Source organism: Meles meles, chromosome 6 (assembly GCF_922984935.1).
Source record: "Meles meles chromosome 6, mMelMel3.1 paternal haplotype, whole genome shotgun sequence".
Lineage (NCBI taxonomy): Eukaryota > Metazoa > Chordata > Mammalia > Carnivora > Mustelidae > Meles > Meles meles.
Window position 1 is genome coordinate 123,460,460 of NC_060071.1, and position 18,990 is coordinate 123,479,449.

Genomic DNA, 18,990 nt, shown 5'->3' on the forward strand with positions numbered 1-18,990 from the left:
GGCTTAGCTCTGGTCTTAACAATCAGCCTGGATCAGTGTGCTCAAATGCCAGTTCACAAACTGCTTTTCTGGCAGGCAGAACCCTCTTAACCTTTGGTCGGCTGCCTTTGTCACAAGTGAGTTTGGCATATAGGGCGAAGGTCATGGGCTTCTGTTAGAGCGTTACTGAAATGAGACATTTGTGGCACCTGTGTTGTGTTTCTGCTAATGATGAGCTCACCTGTCTGTATTACACCAATGGTGAGCCTCATTGCTTTTCGTAGCCTGGGATTTTGCCTTGAGATTCTTTTTGTTTGTTTATTTCAAGTTTTTATTTAAATTCTAGTTAGTTAACATAAAGTATAATATTGGGTTAGTGAATCTCACTTATGTATAACATCCCGTGTTCATCCCAACAAGAGCCCTCCTTAATGCCCATCCCCCATCGAGCCCCTCCCCCTGCCCACCTCCCCTCCCGCAACCTTCGGTGTGCTCTCTATAGTTAAGAGTCTGTTTTCCAGTTTACCTCTCACTGTCTTTTTCTCCCTTACATTTCATCTGCTTTGTTTCTTAAATTCCACATAGGAGTGAATTCATTTGATATTTGTCTTTCTCCGACTGACTGATTTCTCTTAGCATAATGCAGTCGTTCCATCCACATCGTTGCAAATGACAAGGTTTCTTTCTTTTTTATGGCTAAGAAATACTCCTTTGTGTTTATCTATTATCTATACACACACACACACACACACACACACACACACACCCTACATCTTCCTCTGTTCATCAGTTGATGGACATTTGGGCCGTTTCAGTAATTTAGCTGTTGTTGATAATGCTGCTGTAAATATCGGGGTGCATGTGTCCCCTCGAGTCAGTATTTTTGTATTCTTTGGGTAGATACCTAGTAGTGCAATTGCTGGACCATAGTTCTTTTTAACTTTTTGAGGAACCTCTGTATACTGTTTTCCAGAGTGTCTGCACCAGCTTGCATTCCCACCAACAGTGCAAGAGGGTTCCCCTTTCTCCACATCCTTGCCAACATCTGTTGTTTCCTGTGTTGTGATTTTAGCCACTGGCCTTGAGATTCTTAGTGAAATACCATACACAGCCTTCTTCCACGGAGAAGGATAGACGTGAGTTTAGTGCCAGAATGCCGTGTGCGTGGCTAGACAGTGGGTGGTGCCGGAAGACCCGGTCTGGTCTTGGGCCCTTCACTGACCAGCCTTGTGATGCCTGGGCATGTCCCGGCACCTCTCAGGGCCTCCGGCTCCTCAGCGCCTCTTTCTGCCCTGCCCACCCGCAGCATGGGGGATCCCATTGGCAAAACACTGATTGCTGTACTTTGTGAATGGTAATTTGCTATCCCAGCATCCTACCCTGTGAGCACCCACTCCAGTAGGTGTAAGGGGGCCCTTGTGGCCACTTTCCATGGCAGTGACCATCTGCAAGTCACCAGTGCTCAAGTGACTGAGTGTAGAGAGCCCCTGGCTCCTCTCCCCCTTGAATGTGTCACATCCACACTCCCTCCTCTTGATTTGCCTCGTAAACTAGTGGTTTCCAGGGTCCTTAAGCAATTCCTATGAAGACCTCAGTTAGCTGCTTCTCTGAATTCCTAGAGTTAATAAACACTTTCAGGTGATTTCATTAAATTTTTAAAAACCAGCTTTGAGGGGCGCCTGGGTGACTCAGTGGGTTAAAAGCCTCTGCCTTCGGCTCTGGTCATGATCCCAGGGTCCTGGGATCGAGCCCCACATCGGGCTCTCTGCTCAGCAGGGAGCCTGCTTCCTCCTCTCTCTCTGCCTGCCTCTCTACCTAGTTGTGATTTCTCTCTGTCAAATAAATAAAATATTAAAAAAAAAAACTACGCTTTAAAAAAACACAAAAAAACCCCCAGCTTTGAGCCTTAAAGACCAGTGAGCTGTGAGCATCATGAGATGGAGAGGAGGAAAAAATCCGTTTGCTGCCTCCCCAGCTTGCAGCCACTAGGACCATATTCATTGGTCTTTCCATAGTCATATATATCACTTAAGACACAGTCACAGGAGGTCGGAGCTAGGTAAGTTCCTAGAGGCCGTAAAATACGGTTTTTAATTGTTCCCCCGTGTCCTTCTCCACCCCAAGGACAGTTCCCAATAAGTACTTAATGAATCCTTGAATTCTCTGACTGTCAGCCATGTTGAGGGACCATCCAAAAGAGGCATGAAGACTGGCCAGGGAGCTCCAAAGCTTTGTAATTAGCATGATGGGAACCAGCTTAACTGAGCTAGAAAGAGACTGGAGGTGAATTCGTCATTGACAGTGGGGGCCGGGTGAGAGCTGGCGGGTGGGCCCGTCCAAATCTCTCTCCACGACTGTAGTATCCATTATGTGGGCAGCGTGGCGGAACGACTAGAATAGTGATCAGTGACTTAGGTACATTAAAAGGATGTTGTAGAAATCGCCGAGTAGATTTCTATCATGCAGAGAATTTTCCTTATCTTAAACCACTGGATTTACCTGACCTCAGTTCCCCACATTTACTCCATGCCTGGTGTCTCCTCAGTGTTCAGCCAAATCAAGGTCAGGATAAAGAGGAGATTTGGATGGAAGTAAGCTGGATATTCAGGCTCCTGCAGTAATACTCAATTATTGAATTCTCTCGAAGCACCAACTCCTCTATAATGAAGTCCTCAGTTTTTAAAATATCTTTAGAAATCAGGTGACTCGGGATTGGCAACAGCCAGCTTGCTGTTTCCTGCTTTCTTATAAAAATAAGACGGTAAAAATCCCAGGGAGTTGCCTGGAGTTGTTAAAAGATAATCTTGAGCATTTTGATGCACATTATTTTTCCTGCATCTTTGAGCCTTAAAAGCCTCCATAGAATAGGACAGGAATCAGATAGGAGAGAAATCAGCTTGCTGTCGCCCTGCGGCCCTGAGACCGGAGCTGGCTCCGGTTATAAAGTCTGGTGTCCCCGTGCAGCCTGGCCGCTCAGAGGCCACACCTGCCTGAGCCCGGAGGACTGCAGGAAAAGCTGTAGCTCTGATGCATTCTTCTCGATTAGCCTGAGTATAGTCAACCCCAAACAAAATAAAACAAAAAGGTTCATTTACATCAAGGTTCGTAGTGTTTTCTAGCACATTCGGCATTTTTTGGGAACAGTATTTCTATGCATTGGAGCTCTTTTCCCGCTCCCTCTCTGCTCCTCACCCATCACGGAACATGTCCCCATACCTGCTATGTTGTTTGTACCTCTCTGGTAACGAAATTTGGGTCAGCAGAATGTGTCGCTGGTGTTTCTCCTTGGTAACAGTATGGATTGCTGTCCTGTCCAACCAGAGACCCTGGTTGACTGGGAAAGTGTTCATTACGTAGCCCTTCTGATTTCCTGTACTGTGTGTGCATGCCCACCGGATTTACAACTCTGTCAGACCGGCTTTTTATTTTTCTACTGTGTCTCTTGCCACGGACTATCTTTTTTTTTTTTTTAAACTTTATTGATTACCACCTGGGCATTTAGAGATTTTATTTATTTATTTGTCAGAGAGAGTGAGAGTGAGCATACAAGCAGACAGAGCGGCAGGCAGAGGCAGAGAGAGAAGCAGGCTCCCCTCCGAGCAAGGAGCTCGATGGCAGGACTTGATCCCAGTACTCTGGGATCATGATGCGAGCTGAAGGCAGTGGCTCAACCGACTGAGCCCCCCAGGCATCCTGCCACGGACTGTCTTAACGAAGGTAGCTGGTACTGCCTCCTGGGTTGGTTGGAGTAACCTATTTGACTAAGTGCTGTCTAGCGTGAATTAAACCAATCCTTGGTTTAGAAGAACCAACTTCCCACTCCCGGGATATTTTCCTGAGACTGGCTTGGTTATAAAGTTCTTCACTGGGCATCTCAAAACACTTTGAAATGCTCATCTGTAAATGAAGCAGAATGTCTGTGTGTGTGTGGATCCTTCCTTGTGTTCTTGCCTCTGTCTCCTACTACCGGACCGTGGGCAGTAGCCACGTCTGTGAAATGTTCTATAGGGTATGGAGGCAACATTTTAATAAGCAAAGAAATGGAGAACAGGATACCAAACGAGACAGAGGAGCAGGGAGGGAGTCCATCCAAGCTACTTCTGTATATGAAGGATCTGGTGAGGAGAAAGGCCGAGAAAAGTGGTTTTGCGTTCATCACAGGCAGGTTTCACTAGGAGGTGACGGAAAACGCACTTGGTCCTGGAAGCCACGGGTAGAAGTTCTCTGCCACATAAGTTTGTAAAATAGGAGTCAATTAGCAGCCATTCTTAAGTGCTAGCTACATTGTGATGTTGAACCATGTGAACGTGCCTTTTCATTTACCTGCAGATGATTTCAGCGCCCAGGAGGCAGAAGGCGCAGGACAGTGGGCAGAACACCCACACAGACAGGTTCCACGCTGGGAAACACAAAGCCCATTCAACTGAAAACAAACCTGGTGGTTTTTAAAGATGTGTTTTCGGAGAGGGTAGATAATGTGTCATTGGGAAAGTGTCCTTCTGAGAGCTCTGCTGGGGGAGTGAGTGTCCACGAGCCCACGCTTACCCCGGTTTCTCTTCTCTTCCAGCACATCAGGTCCACCCATCTGGCCGGGCAGCACCTTCTTCAAGAGAAATGGAGCCCTTCTGCAAGGTAGGTCTCTAGGTGCGCCCCCTCCCCGCCCCCCGGCCCCGTGCCCTTGGGCTGCTGGCAGCGGGGGGGGGAGCTCTGTCCTCTTTAGCAGTGGGCACTGTCTGGAGAAGTGTGACTGCTGTGGGCTGGGGCTCTTTGTCCAGTTCTCTTTATTTCCTCCTACTCACGTCCCCTGGTTGCTCTGAACTGTTAGCCTGAAATGGGGACCGGTTCTTTGGTCTGCCCCCACGGGTCCTGTTTCGGAAGTTCGGCTTGCTTTGGTGAAACTGGAATGACGTGGCAGTTGGGATTTGAGAGTGGCATGAACTGAGCCGGTCACCTGGTGAAAACAACCCCCGCGCCAGTTCTGTATTCCCAGTGCCCGGGCAAATGAGGAATTTCTGGGTTGTGCCGGCATTTTGGTGCATGGGGTAGGTCCCCTTACTCTTTATTGGCCTGTGCGCCTGGACGGTTGGCTGTGGCTTACTCCCAGGCTCAGACTTCAGTCACCCCTCTCCTGTCCCCACAACCATCCTTGGCAGGGGGACGTCCTTCCTTTTGTCTGGCTCACCCTTGGCTGCTTTGCTATCAGTCCTCTCCAGCGTGCTCAAGGAATTCCAGCTGCCTTTCATCTCTGCTTTGGCTCTTAAGTTTCTTTTGAAATGACTGAATACAGTGAAAGAAGAATAAATGGTTAAAAGTAGCCGTAAGATGCGTTCTAGATACTTCTGGATTTTCACTGCTTTGGAGCAGAGAAGCTGGAATGGGTGGGCTCCTGGGGTTTCCAGTTTCCTGTCCCCGTTAGCCTCCATCGATGGGCAGGGTGTCGGAGGGGCACAAAAGCAGTTGGGTCTCATGGTACCGAGTGGGTTAGAACTGCACCGGGCTTCGAACGCGGAGTGGTCCTTGCTTTGGATTGGTTTAGAGCAGGTAAGCCTCTTTTCCTGAAAAGTTCATGCCAAGGGCCAGCCAGGTGTGTGATGGAATGAAATATAAATGTGCCTGAGAAAAGGGGCGTTTATCTTCGGTTTTCCTGAGTAGCTCAAAGAGATGGCATCACATTTCAGTTGTTGTTTTATATGCCATGTGATCACACATTGTCCTTTTAATAGCCTGTGAAATCAGCAGCTGAAGGATTTCCTTGCCAGTTTGCTTGGTACAGGTGAAATTTAGGCACGTGGATCTAACTAATCCTCTTTTTAATGACCATTATAGATAGCCTAAATATTTAAGGAAAATAGGGAACTCCCTCCACTCTCAAAGATTAATACATAATTAAAAAAAAAATCTGTTCTCCCTTCAGATGGTATAAACGGAAACCAATTACGATGAGCCTTTGGGAGTGTTTTCAAGTGAATTTCGAAGTTATGTGCATATTTATTTTTCGTGTACGTCTATAACAATGATATGAATATCATTCGTGTTTGGATTATTTTCAGAAGAGGGATTTTATTTAGCGAGCACATTTTCTTACAGGATTTTTATTCCTTAAGTTTCACATTAAGTAAGATTTGCTCTTAGGATTAGTTTCTTGTTGCTTCTGCCAGGTGAAAGCATGAAGAAAACATCAGTAAGGTTCTGAAGTTGAGTGATTTCACTGAGATTCTATCTCCTGGGTGTGGACCTTTTTTCCTTTCCCTGATAGGGTTTAAAATTCTAATTATTCTGAGCATTGAGAATCTCATTATTACCATTTTCAGATGTTTACTCAATCCACATCCACTTAGTACAGCTCTCCTTTTTTTTTTTTTTTTAATTTTAATTTTTTTGGTGTATGTGAAAATCAGAAGACTCTTGGTTGGAGTTTGAGAGGGTGGGCAAGGATTTGTTCATTTTTTCCTGCAATAGTTCTTTGCTATATATTTGCTATCTCTGTATGTAGAGTTCTCAAGACACTTTTATGGTACTGAGATTCTCCAGACTCTGTACGTGTTCTCCCTAACCAATACTTTTGTGTCCCTTCCGTGGGTGGTACTGGTTCCTCAAGAAGTCGCTAACACCCATGAGCAAAAGTTTTACAATGAAAACATGGGTGTCTAAAGATGGGAGCTGCCCAGTCATGCCAGCAGACAGTGGAGGTTGGACTCAAGTGGAAGAAAACGTGCCTGATTTATACTTTCTCATCTTTATACTTTACATTTTAAAAATATGCACACGTTTCTTCTTTTCCCCTGTGGCACGCAGGAGGGCATTTGTTCTAGGTAATTCAGCTAGGAAAGAACTCTGTGAGTAGGTCCTAGCCTCAGGGACTGGGACTGAAGGCAAGCAGGATACGCTGAAGAACCCGCTTCTAGAACGTGGTAGAAGGTGACATAGAGGCCCGGGGACTGGCCGACAAAGCCCGGCTGACTGTGGGCCCCCCGCCCATGCAGAACAGGCTACACAGGGGTGATCGGGGAGAACCCTGCTGTGTGGAGTGTCCCTGGGAGTTGAGACTAAAAGAAGGCGGGCCTGGCCGAAGCAGCAGGTGTGGTGCACCATTTGGAGTAGGGAGGCTGATTATTGTCGGGGGTGGGGGGTGTAAGGGGAGCGTTGACTTTGAACGAGGCCTTGAAAAATCGCTTGTGGATTTGTGGAAAGAGAGCAAAGGGCATTGCGAGAAGGGGAAACGAGTCTGTAGGCAACAGGGCACACGGCAAGGGGGACTTGCATCGTGGGTGAAGAAGGAATGCTTCATGGGCACTCTGGGATGGCAACAGCCCCTGTTCTCAGCAGGATATGCTTCGGAGCACTGTTTTGTCCAGAGAGGATACGGCGGCAGTTAGACTCTGAAATCCATGGAACGATAGACATAATGGTAACGTAATGGGAACCCATGTGTGTTGGCTAGAAGTTTGGTTTATTAGCTGTCGAGCAGACACATAGGAGTTATTTTTTTTTTCCCCAGCATAAAACCAATTGCAGGAGCTAACGGGAAGGAAGCACTCGGTCCTACTTGAGTGTGGTCTCTGTACTTGGTTCTTGCAGAGTCACTGGCGAGAGGGCCTGCTGACTCATCTAGCAGTTTTGAAGATAATGGGGTAAGATTTGGTTTAGATTACACCAGGCATGGGTACTTAACATAATTGGTCATTTCATCAATTCACAGTATTTATTTTAAATGCCATTTAAGCTGCTGGAGACAATTTCAGGATGTTAGCAGTTCCAGGGACCAGAGACTACTTCGGTTCTTGTACAACGGAAACCTCGCCGTGTGCCAGAAAGGGACAAGCCCTGTGTTTAAAGGGGGCCCAGGATGAGTCCAAACAGACAAGTGTGGCTTATTCGAGGCCCTGCAGCAGTGGCTAGCCGACAGGTGTCTCCAGCTGTCCCCTCCTCCTGTCTGTGTGCCCCTGTTTTGGTCTCTGTGTGTTTGAAATACATTTTTTATTTTATTAGTTAATGTCACACACACACATGCACACACACATTCCATTCACCCATCAAACTTCAAATTAGGTTACTTTATGTGAACATCGCCCTTGGATGGGTTATTTTAATGAGTCGGTGATTCCTAATTAAAGACATTGTTCACCCCTGGGCTGACCCTTCATCTGGTCCCCGGAGGTGTCAGCCCAGCGCTCTGTGGGGCCTCGCTGTGCTTTTCACTTCCTGCCCTCCACTCAGAGATCTACCGGCTGCAGTCATCGTGGCTTCCACTTCTGCCCTTTCAGCCTTCGTCGGGCCTGTCGGCCTCAGCGCTCCCCGTGCACTTGTGTTCAGAGAGAAGCCTCTGCCTCCGGCGCTCTGTGCCAGCTGCCCGTTTGGGCCCCCCTGTCTCTTACCTCCAGCCTTCCTCTCAACAGGTGCTCCCCGGGCCCATCCCCACTACCCCACCTGCAGGCGCATCTTTCTTATCCATCTCTGTGTATTGGCCACCAGATGGGCTGGAGTCACCAGAAGGGTTCGGGGGGTTGCCAGGGACCCTCCCCTCGACCCCTGACAGCCCATTCTGGGGTCAGACTGCGCATCCCTTCCTTTGGGGCAGAGACGCTCAAGCACGGATGCCACCACCAGCCAGGCCCCCTTGCTAACACCCCGCCAGCCTTCCAGACCCTCCCTCCGCCTCCCTTCTCTCTCTCACTCCAGGACCAGGCCACTAATTATTAAGTCTGTTTCCTTAGGATGCAGTGGCAGACTTAAAATAAATTTTTATAACACACATAACAGATTTTTGTTTCCATTCACTTCTGACAACCCACTGGATGAGCTAATGAAATGGAAAGAAGACCTTGGAGGCCCTTTCAGTGCACAGAGCAGGATCGTGCTGCTGCAGGCCCACAAGCAGGCAGGGAGAAGGGAAACCAGCTCTTTTGCTGTTGGTCGCAGGCGGTTCTTAGGAGCGCACAGGTGCACGCTTGCCATTGGTCAGACACGTATGAAGTTGACCGTGACCATTGGGTGCCTTGCTTCAAGGAATGCCAGTTTCCCCAGTTCTAGGTTGGCTTTAGGTGCCCCCTTTTCCTGGGAGTTCATGTCCTGCACCCCCTTGCCACAGCCCTGACCCTCGGCCACGGCTCTGCTGTGTATTTTTACTGCTCGGATGTGTGGAGTACCCTCCCCTAAGCTGTATTTCCTGCCCCAAAAGGCTCGAGAGCAGGTAATCCGTGAATCAGAAACAAGTGTTAGTGGGAGAAACCCTGGATGAGGAGCGAGGGGGCCTAGTTGTGGTCCCGGCGCTGCTACTGGGTATATGTGGTGATCCCGAGTTTTTCCTGTTCTCATGTATGAGATAAGGAGTGGACCTCAGAGGAGGCAGCGGTTCCGTGGAGTACCAACTCCACTCCATTCTAGCAACTTGTTTCCGAAAAGCAGGTCAAAATGAATTTGAGGCTTAGCTAGAGCTCAGTGGCAAGAGCGGGGCCTCAGTCCGCTGAGGCTGCAGGGGGGTCCAAGGAGAGGAAACAGGGTGGGGGCGGCCTGGCTGAGGATTCCAGTCCTGGAGCAAGACTGCTCTGGAGGGTCCCCGTGGATCTTGGGGTGGAGGTGCGTTACCAGTTTGGAGAGCCTGGAAGTGAGCCAGTGAACCCTGTCTTGGCTACTTGGGGAACTGGCTTAAACCTCTCTGTGGGAATGATGATAGCAACAACAACAACAACAATAATAATAATGTTTTCTCATGAGGCTCTTGTGAGGATTCAAGAAATCCTATCAGTAAGACATTTTAGAAGATGCTAAATTCCTAGAAAGAGTTAGTTATTGGAACATCTTACAAAACTCTGGGAAAATGGGAAGATAGAGCCAGACTGCTCTGACTGTGATTGATTTACCGGTTCTCTTTGGCTTCCCTGGGAAAATTTCCCTTGTCCATTTGCTGGGGTTAGTGATTTTCAGGACAGGGCCGAAGACGGGAGGCCCCAGATCCTGTCGGATGTATACACAGATGGGAAAGATTTGTTCCCCCGTATCTCCTATTCCTTGCAAATAGGACTGCCTTCTTGCGAGGTCACCCAAGTCACCAACGGGGAGCTATCCCCCTCTCTCAAATCGCATATACACACCAGGTGCTATGTGAGGGAGCCCGGGTTTGAATCCCTCCCTCCCTGGGCGCCAGCTGTTGGACCTTGGGCCTCAGTCTTGATCGTCTGTACATGGGGCTAGCAGATGTGCTCCCCACAATCTCTGTGGAGGGTCAGGGAGAACGAGAACGTTCAAGCGTTAAGTCCAGTTCAGTGCCTGGCACCTCACAAATGCTCGATCAGAACAGAGATTTATTAACTTTCACCTGTTTCATTCTCGGGGTTTCTGATCATCAATACTGGCAGATAGAGTCAGGGTGAAAAGTTCCGCCAACACCTCAAAGGAGTGGAGTCCTGGTCGCCTCTCCTTTGCGTGATTTCGCTTCTCGCTGCCAGAGCACCATCATTTCCTTCTCGGTGGAACCAGGATGGTGGCTCTGGACCCCCTCCCTGCCCCGGCCGCCGGCCCCCCCGGGCCCTGGCACTTGGGCACTTCTCTCCAGAAGGACTGCGGCTCGGATCCAGGGACTTGTTTGGCTTTGCCTTGCCCCTCCCCCACTCATTTCTTTCCCATTTGATTGCAGCCCCTGGGCTCTTTGGCTCCTTTCATCTAATCTGCTCCACAAGCTGACTCTTTTGTCCATTTTGCAAACGAGGGCATCTACCTAATGCATAAACCTCCGGATTCTTGTCCCCAGGCACACCCATTTCAAAATAATATAGTAATAACAGAAAGTGGAGGGAAGGGGGAAGGAAAACCTCTCTACATTTCCCCCCCAAATCTTAATTGCCTTCTGTCCTCTTTTGGCTTGTGGAGCCCTTTGCATTTTAGGAGGGGCCCCTTTCTCTTGGCATCATTTGTCTTATTGTCCTGCACTGAGTTATCTGTAAAGATATTTACAGAACCACAGTCATAAAGTCAGGAGGCTGTTTTTGTTCCCAGTCAGGTGAATTTAAAGTCATGCGGGTCACCTTTCTAATCACTCATGGTCTGTGTGGTCACTGAGAACATCCTCTTAAAGCTAAACACAAGGAAATGTAAAAAATACAGGTAGGTAGATAGATAGGTTTATATGGACGTGCAGTTTTAAAAGAAGGTTCGGGTCAGTTTTGACTGTCACTGTCTCTTGGAAATCCACATTTACCCCATCTTCAGGTACCCCCACTTTCCCAGTGTTTCCAGCCTGGTATGGAATCTGAGGAAACATCAGTCCTGTAGCCTGGATTGTTCCTTCTGGCTCGCGCGTCAGCTGGTCTCTCTCCTGCCGTCTCTAGGAACCATCTTCATGAAAATCTGGTATTGCACCCTGAGAAAATGGTACCTGGTGGACAGAAATAAGGAAGTTGGAAGGAGTTGATGGTCTGATGGGGGACATGGCATTGAGAGCTTCCTCTGGGTCAGGCACCTGCTGGGCAGGATCTGTGGGTTGTCGGTCTTGTTTCTGGGTCATATTGCTAGGAGGGGAGACAGGCTGGAGTTCAGGAGAAAGGAGGTCAAGGCTGGAAGGGGAGTGTTGGAAGATGTCAGTCCAGAAATGGCCACTGCCAGTAATGGAGCAGATGAGATTTTCATGGGGGCATAGAATGAAAAAGATGTTTTATTTCCATGTTGGAAAAAACCATGAATTTATGATAGAAAGTGGTGGGAGCTGACAACAGCAACAGGAACAGCAGAGAGGAGCTTAGAGACTGGGGAAACCCCTGAAATGAAGGGCCAAGAGTTTCAGAAAGAGGGGAGGGGCGGGAGCACCCACTGGTACAGAGAAGCCAGGGAGGATGGGATTGAGGCAAAGCCATCTGTGGGCTCTGATGGTCACAGGGGCACAAGGGTCTTCAGCACACAGCCACTAGTCTACTTTCTGTCTTTGTGGACCTCCCTGTTCAGGACATTTTTATAGGTAGAATCATGTAATACACAACCTTTTCTGTATGGTTCACACGTTCTCTCTCTCTTTCTCTCTCTCTATATATACATATATACACATATATATATTTTTGAATATTACTTATTATTTGAGGCAGGGAGAGGCAGAGGCAGAATCTCAAGGCAACTCCACGGTGAGGGCAGAGCCCCACGCGGGTCTCTGTCCCACAACCCCCATGACCTGAGCCGAAACTGAGAGTTGGACACTCAACTGACTGAGCCACCGAGGCACCCCAGTGTTTTATATAATTTCTGTCTCAGCCTTCTACATTAAGTATGATTACTGCCATTCTGTAGATGAGAAAAATAAGGTCCAGACAAACGCCCTGCGCAAGGTCACAAGTCCAGTATCATAAACCTTAAAAACCTCCCACTACCTGATCTTCGGTTCAGAATGGCCCAGGTATTTTTTTGAAGTGTTCCCCTGGAGACGTTTGCCTGTTCTGCAGTGTCTTGCAGACTGGGGTTGGGGAGAATCCTGTTGTAATGGTCAAAAGCAGTTTATAATGACAAGACAGAAAGATGGAAATGAGTCCTTATGTTGTCTGTTTTCATTCAGGTAATCCAGGTGCTTTATTCCTCTTTTGCTCCCCCACATAGCGCTATGGTAAACAGTTAAGTATTCAGATACTTCAGAGACTGTGGATAGAGAAAAAGAGAAATCCTCAAATGAGTCATTCAAAGGTGAATGCAATGAGAGGAACCGCTCCTCTACAGGATGAGTATTTTGAGTGTATCTGGATTTTACAGTCATAGATAAATGGAGCTCTTTTTACTCCAATTATAATTCTTCAATAGCAAGATAGCCCTACAGTTTAATTTTTGAACATTAAAAATGTTTGTCTCATCTATTAAATTGTATCAGATTATAAAATATATAAAGATGATACAATTTTGGATCACCTTGTACTGCAGAGCCTGCTTTTATCAAGGTACTCAATCTCAAAATACAATTGGAAAAGTCATTCCCCTTGAAGTTCTGTTTAACTGTGCTCAGATAGAAGTCTAGAAATATTTTTATGCAATTGCCAAGAGGCTTACAATGAAGAATTTTTTGGAATATGCTCATGGAGCTGTTCACATTACAGTTTCAGAAGTGCACTTAACAAGCGTCTGTCTACCTGTAAACTGCAAGAGGTCAAGTTTGTGTTTTTGTTTGGTTCCCCGGACGACCAGAAGGCGTGGCTGAGAACTCCTGGGTGTAGCGCTCACCGCAGAGCACATGATAGGTTGGGATTGTCTGTGTGTGTGTGTGTGTACATTAACCTACACCAGTGAATGTGGCCTGGACACTCAGGCTTGTTCCCACCCCATGTTGTGAGTCTGCAAGAACAAATGTCTCCTGCCCCATCATCCCCCTGCCCCTGTTTTCTCAGCAGATTCCACCCCACCCAGTTCTCCTGTTGGCCTTGGTAAATGATGGTATGCGGATAAAAGATCTCCTTTTTCAAATAAGGTGTACCTGGATCCGTCCCCTGCCCAGCGGCCTAATTGCCATCTGACCTTGGAAAAGTTACATGAACCACTTTGGGCTACTGCAAAATGCGAAAACACCAGTCCTACCTAGGAGATTGTATCACTGTGGGGATTAGCTGATGGCTGTGTAGCTTCCCTGCTATTTTGTGGGAGCTCCATGTGCAAATCCCATCACTGCTGCTTTCCCTCCAGGGGAGGCAGTATGCTGGGAGGGAGAGTAGAGACCTTGGAGCTGGCCAGTCTTTGGTGCAGAGGCCAATCTCTGCAGTTCCCGGGCCGTGTGACCCCAAGCAGTTCCTCTGATGCATCTCAGCCTTCCCTTCCCAGCCAAAGAGATGGCAATAGTTCATGGGATTTTGTAAGGGTTATAAGATTGTGTATGTACAGCAGTTGGCAATTATTGCGGGTTTAATAAATAGAAGTCATTAGGCTTATGATAGCATTTCTGCCATTTCCTAAGAGTTTCAGTACCTTCCACCCCCCAAATAACAATAACGTAAAAAAAAATCCTTCCCCAGTTGAACAGAAGTTATACCTTCAGGAGTATTTAAGACTGTTTCCAGTCTCTCTGAAGCTCCTGCTGCTACATGAAGGCAAATGCCCGCGAGACACCTGATACCCACCGGAGGAGGAGAATTGGAGTTCTTACCAGCTGTTCTCACTGACACTTTGGAGTGACTAAGATCTTGCAGAAATGTGACACAGAGAAAGAAGTTTCCTAAGGGATGGGTTAGAATGGCTTGTGATCTGTACTCCTGTTTCTTCGTCTCAGGGTCTGTGCCAGAATACAAATTATTTGCAAAGATGCATTTCAGAGGTGGGAGGGAGAGAAAGAAAGGAGAGAGATACAGTGATCGAGAACTTCAGAAAATCATTTAAGGGATCATATTGAACTTGTCCCCCACTCCATGGTCACCCTAAAACACATGGGTTGGCCCCTTTTGGGGCTGTGTTTTTTTTTTTTTTTTTATGGGGCATATTTAGGATGATCTCATGCTGCTAATTTGACACCGATTGCGTTGAGGTCTTAGAACTACATGTCTGTGCATAGAGCTGCTCTAAAACAGTCAGTGTCTTGGCTGTGGGCTCATTTCCCCCACTGCGAGCATGATTGTGAGGACACCGTGACCAAAGATGAGCAGCCAGCCCTGTCGCATGCAGAAGGGTTACTGCTGTTTATCATTCACGTGGACCCTATTCCTCAGACTCTAAGAGACTTCATTCGTTGAGTTTTGCCATGGTTGCGAAATGAAACAATAACAAATGAAGTTTTCACTTCTAAACATTTTGCAGCTCTCGTTAACCTAAAGTGGGGTGCTTTCGTGGGACCCACTGTCTTTCCCCTACCCCAGCTTCTAATACATACTGCAAATGGGGAAGTGCCAACTTCTTACAGGAGCTCCCTGGCCTCGGCAGTTGGTTGAGAGATGGGCATGACTTCTTACCTTGGATCTGGGGGCTCTGAAGGATGTGCTGGATCCAACAAGGGGTACCACGGGTAGTCAGCCGCTGTTGCCAAGAAATGGCACCAAGGCAAAGAAGTGGAGATGAGCGGCCACTCTACCTCTGCCCTTCCCATGGTTGGATTACATGAACTCTAAATTCCCCATTTTACTTGACCTAGCTTGATTTGTGGTCCTAGGGGGTGTACACCCAAGAGCCCTGACTCATAAAGAATCTGTACATGAATAGCCTCAGTTAAACTAAATGTATGTCACTGATGATTTCTGAGCGGCAGTAGACCCACTTGCCATCGGTCTAGGAGGCCCACTTAGTGGTTTGGCTGTCAAATGAAAGAACATCAGATGAGCGTAGAGAGCTTTCCTGAGATGGTGACTTAACGAAGTAGGATTGTGGTAGTAATAATACCTGTTCTCTCTGTTCCCCCGACTCAGCTTAGTCTCTGATGGAAATACACTTGGAGAAGCTCACACTGAGTTTCCAAGATGGCTGCCACCACCCCTTGTGCTGTAGACATCACCTTGGAGTCTAGCATTTCCTTGGTGTTCTCAGTTCAAGTTCTGAGCAGCATTGTCATTAGACCAGCCTGGCTCACATGACCCCTGGGAACCATCGCTGTGACCAGATGAATTGGTGGGGAGGGGCACGGACTGTTTTATGCTGGGGTTGGAAACATCACTTCTAAGCACAGGGATGGATTGGGAAATGAAAGGTTCTCCAGATGCAAGTCTGGATCAGTTCCCAAAGAAGGGAAGAACTGTCCATTACAACAGCATAGCCATTTTATTTTAAAAGCAAAGCACTAGAGGGACGCTTGACTGGCTTAGTTGGTAGAGAGTGTGATTTCTGATCTCAGGGTTTTAAGTTTGAACCCCACTTTGGGTGTAGAGATTACTTAAAAATAAAATCTGTTAAAGGGGAAAGAAAAAAAAAAGCACTGGGCACAAAAATGTGAGGTTACATATGCTGGTACATGTAGCCACTAAGTGGAAAATCTAAGGCCAGAATGCAGATCTTCCCATTTGAGACTCGTCCAGCCTTCCTTTCATGATAATGGCCATGATCCATGGGCATACAGGATTATCAAGATCTCGGGGCATAAGGTGGTGTCAGTCAAGTTAAAGTAATTTCCCAGAGGCCCAGAATCTTAGTTAATGATGACATTCACTTTTCCTGGCAGAATGGGGATTGCTAAAATGTATTGCCTTAACTAGACTTGCTGCCTTGTTGATAAGGGAAAGACGGAAGATAGGAGACACTTGCCCTTTACTGGGGATTAACCTTGAGTAACAAACCTCCGCATCTTCATCAACTTCCCTTCACAGCCAGAGTTGGTCCCCAGAGCCCCATCTCTGGAGTATAAGATGCTTGGACAGTTGGTAAATACATTCATCAGCTAGAGCTGCCATAACAAAATAACCACAGACTGGGTGACTTAAACAACAGAAATGTATTTCCTCACAGTTTGGGAGACTAGAAGTCCAAGATCAAGGCGGCCACAGGCCTGATGTCTGCGTGTTGTCCCTTCTTGGCTTGCAGGTGGCCGCCTGCTCGCCACATGTTTGCGTGGCCTTTTCTGTGTGCATGTGCTTCCCCTGGTCTCTTTCTCTTACAAGGATACCAGCCTTTCAGATGAAGGACCTGTTAGGGTCCTGTTGCATTAGAGCTCCACCCTTATATCCTCCTTTAACCTTATCCAAATTCAGACACATTGAGGGTTAAGGTTTCAGCATTTGAATTGGGTGTGGAGGGGTGTGGGAGGACATAGTTCAGTCCAGTTCAGTTCAGTGAATTACATGCAAACATTTCATAAACATCCCTTCATTTCCCACAGCCTACTAGGTACCCCCTTGAGGCTGGGGATAGAGATAAGGAGATCTCCAGTCTTAAGGAATTTACAGTCTAGCTGGGGGTCCAGAATCACCCAGAAGCCTTGATGGTTCGTGCCATCTCAAGAAGAGCTCAGACTCGGGGGGACGGATGTCAGGAGTTCAGGGAAGTCTTCTCCTATGGGTGTGGCTAGTGCATTGTGAGGCTTCTGTCCCCGCGTCTCCTAAATCTGCTTGACATGGTCAGCCGAGTACTTCTCAGTCAGTGTCGCTCCAGACCCCAGTACAAAAGAGGCGCCGTGATTTGCAGCCATGGCAAAAACACTCGGGCAGGCTCACAAAATAGTGAAGCCCAAACCAAAGGCACGGGTCATCAGGAAGTACACGGATCGTACGTTGGTGTGTGACATCTGTGTGTTCACAAAGGAGAAATGGGATGAGCCAAGATGGAGGTGGGAAGTCACTGTGCCCTTTTTCCTTACAGGAAAGAGGAGGGGAAGGGGAAAGAAGAATGTTCCGGGCAGAATGGTGGGGAGATGCTCATTAAGGCAGTGGGGAGTGGCTTTGACTTTGAGGACTTGGGGTAGATGGTAGCGTTTCAGTCTTGCACTGAAATTAGACAAGCAGGCAAGCGTAAAGAATTAAGAGCTGGTCTTCACAACATGGGTGTGAAGACGGCTGCTGGATGGCCAGTTTGGCATCACGTGGCCCGTATCACGTGACCACTGCGGACCATGGTCAGCGCCATGTGAGTTGTTGTGGGCACAGCTGGAGCCCACAGCTGGAGCTGGTGGGAGGTTGTGAGAGCAGCTGTACTGCCAAGAGGAGAGCCTTGACCAAGACATTTGGGGTAGAGGAGAGAGGTTGAGAGTGAGGGGTGGGGTGGCTGGACAGGCCAAGGGGTGTCAGAGCCCCCAGATCACCGAAGTCTGGGGCGCCCTTGCATTTCTCTCATTACCCAAGGCACTTAGGAAAAGCAGTAATAATCACATCATAAATCAGTATAATTTGAAGAGCAGTTGAGTAATGAAAATCCAGTTCAGGACCAGAGATGGAGCCTCTTCAGGCTCACTTGCTTAGTTCCCAACTTAATTTTTAAAATTAAGATAGCGCTAACACAGAGACTCAAAAATTGTTCATAGTCCAAAATGCAGTGAGAGGGGAAGATAAGATGCTCAATGAAAAAAATGAGCTGTTTCAGGAACTGTCACATGGTGTGAGTGTGTGTGGGGGTTGGGGCCGGGGTCAGGGGTGATATAGTTCTTTTCTGTATCGGGCCGTTTAACTATGAATGACATTTTTCGAACATGTTAGTCAATGAATTGAGAGGAAAAGGAGGTTGCCTAAAATAGCAGTTGTGCAACATACAGAACTGAGTTTGGCATTGGAGGGACCTGGCTTTGGATCTCACTCTCAAAATCCTTCATACCACCCCTCTCCCACCCACACCCAGAGCGACGTACTCATTTACGCGTACACACATAATGCCTCTTGGCTTGGTCAAATACTCGACTTTGACCTTGTGTTTCTTCATCTGTAGAATCGGGAGGATACCCATCTACCTTCCACAAAGGAAAGGAAATAATGTGCAAGCCCATGTGTGCCTAGTGACTCTAATGGGGATTCCCTTGGTTCAGGATTGCCCCCTGCCAGGGTTTGCAGGAATGTGCAAGGAAAAGTCAAGGTCGTGATTACCTCTGGGGTGGAAGGCAGTGACTGGAGAGGGGAGAAGGGCGGCCCCTGAGGTTGCTGGTTTGTTGATCTGGGTGCTGGTTACATGGGCAAATGGTTTGTGAAAATTCATTGAACTGGACACATACGTGGGCTTTGCTGGGTATGTTACCTTGGTCAAAAGTTGCAAAAATGATTGGGCAACAAAAATTTCATTACACCTACTTGATTTCAGATTTTCATTATGCACTTGTAGTGAACTTCAGATTTCTTAGTGATTAAAGTTGAGATTGTCATAGATTTTTATTAAATCAATGCAGTAAATTAAAGCTGGTGAAACACAAAATAACAAGAATTTCTCTCACAATCCAAGCGTGTTTTATTAAGGCCCGCCGAACCTGCTTGTTATTGATATTGTTAATACAATATTTAGATTCCATTTGGAACATGCCAGCTGGTGGAGATTACTGAAATGTCAATCTTTCCCGAGAGTGGGTTTTTTTTTTTCTTTTTAAACATTCAGAACCCGAGAGTTAGGTTCTTAAATGTAGGTTAAGATGAATTCATGTGACTATAAGTAAAATTAGGGGAAAAAAGGAAA

General features: G+C 47.3%; 1 protein-coding gene across 6 annotated transcripts in view; it reads left to right on the forward strand.

Annotated features, from left to right (window-relative positions):
- FOXN3 (forkhead box N3) overlaps positions 1 to 18,990 on the forward strand; it is a 398,885-nt gene that overhangs the window by 278,585 nt on the left and 101,310 nt on the right. For all 6 annotated transcript variants that reach the window (XM_046008530.1, XM_046008534.1, XM_046008535.1 and 3 more), the window contains one exon: positions 4,547 to 4,611. In XM_046008530.1, the coding sequence (XP_045864486.1) occupies positions 4,547 to 4,611 (65 nt within the window). The remainder of the gene's footprint in view (positions 1 to 4,546; positions 4,612 to 18,990) is intronic.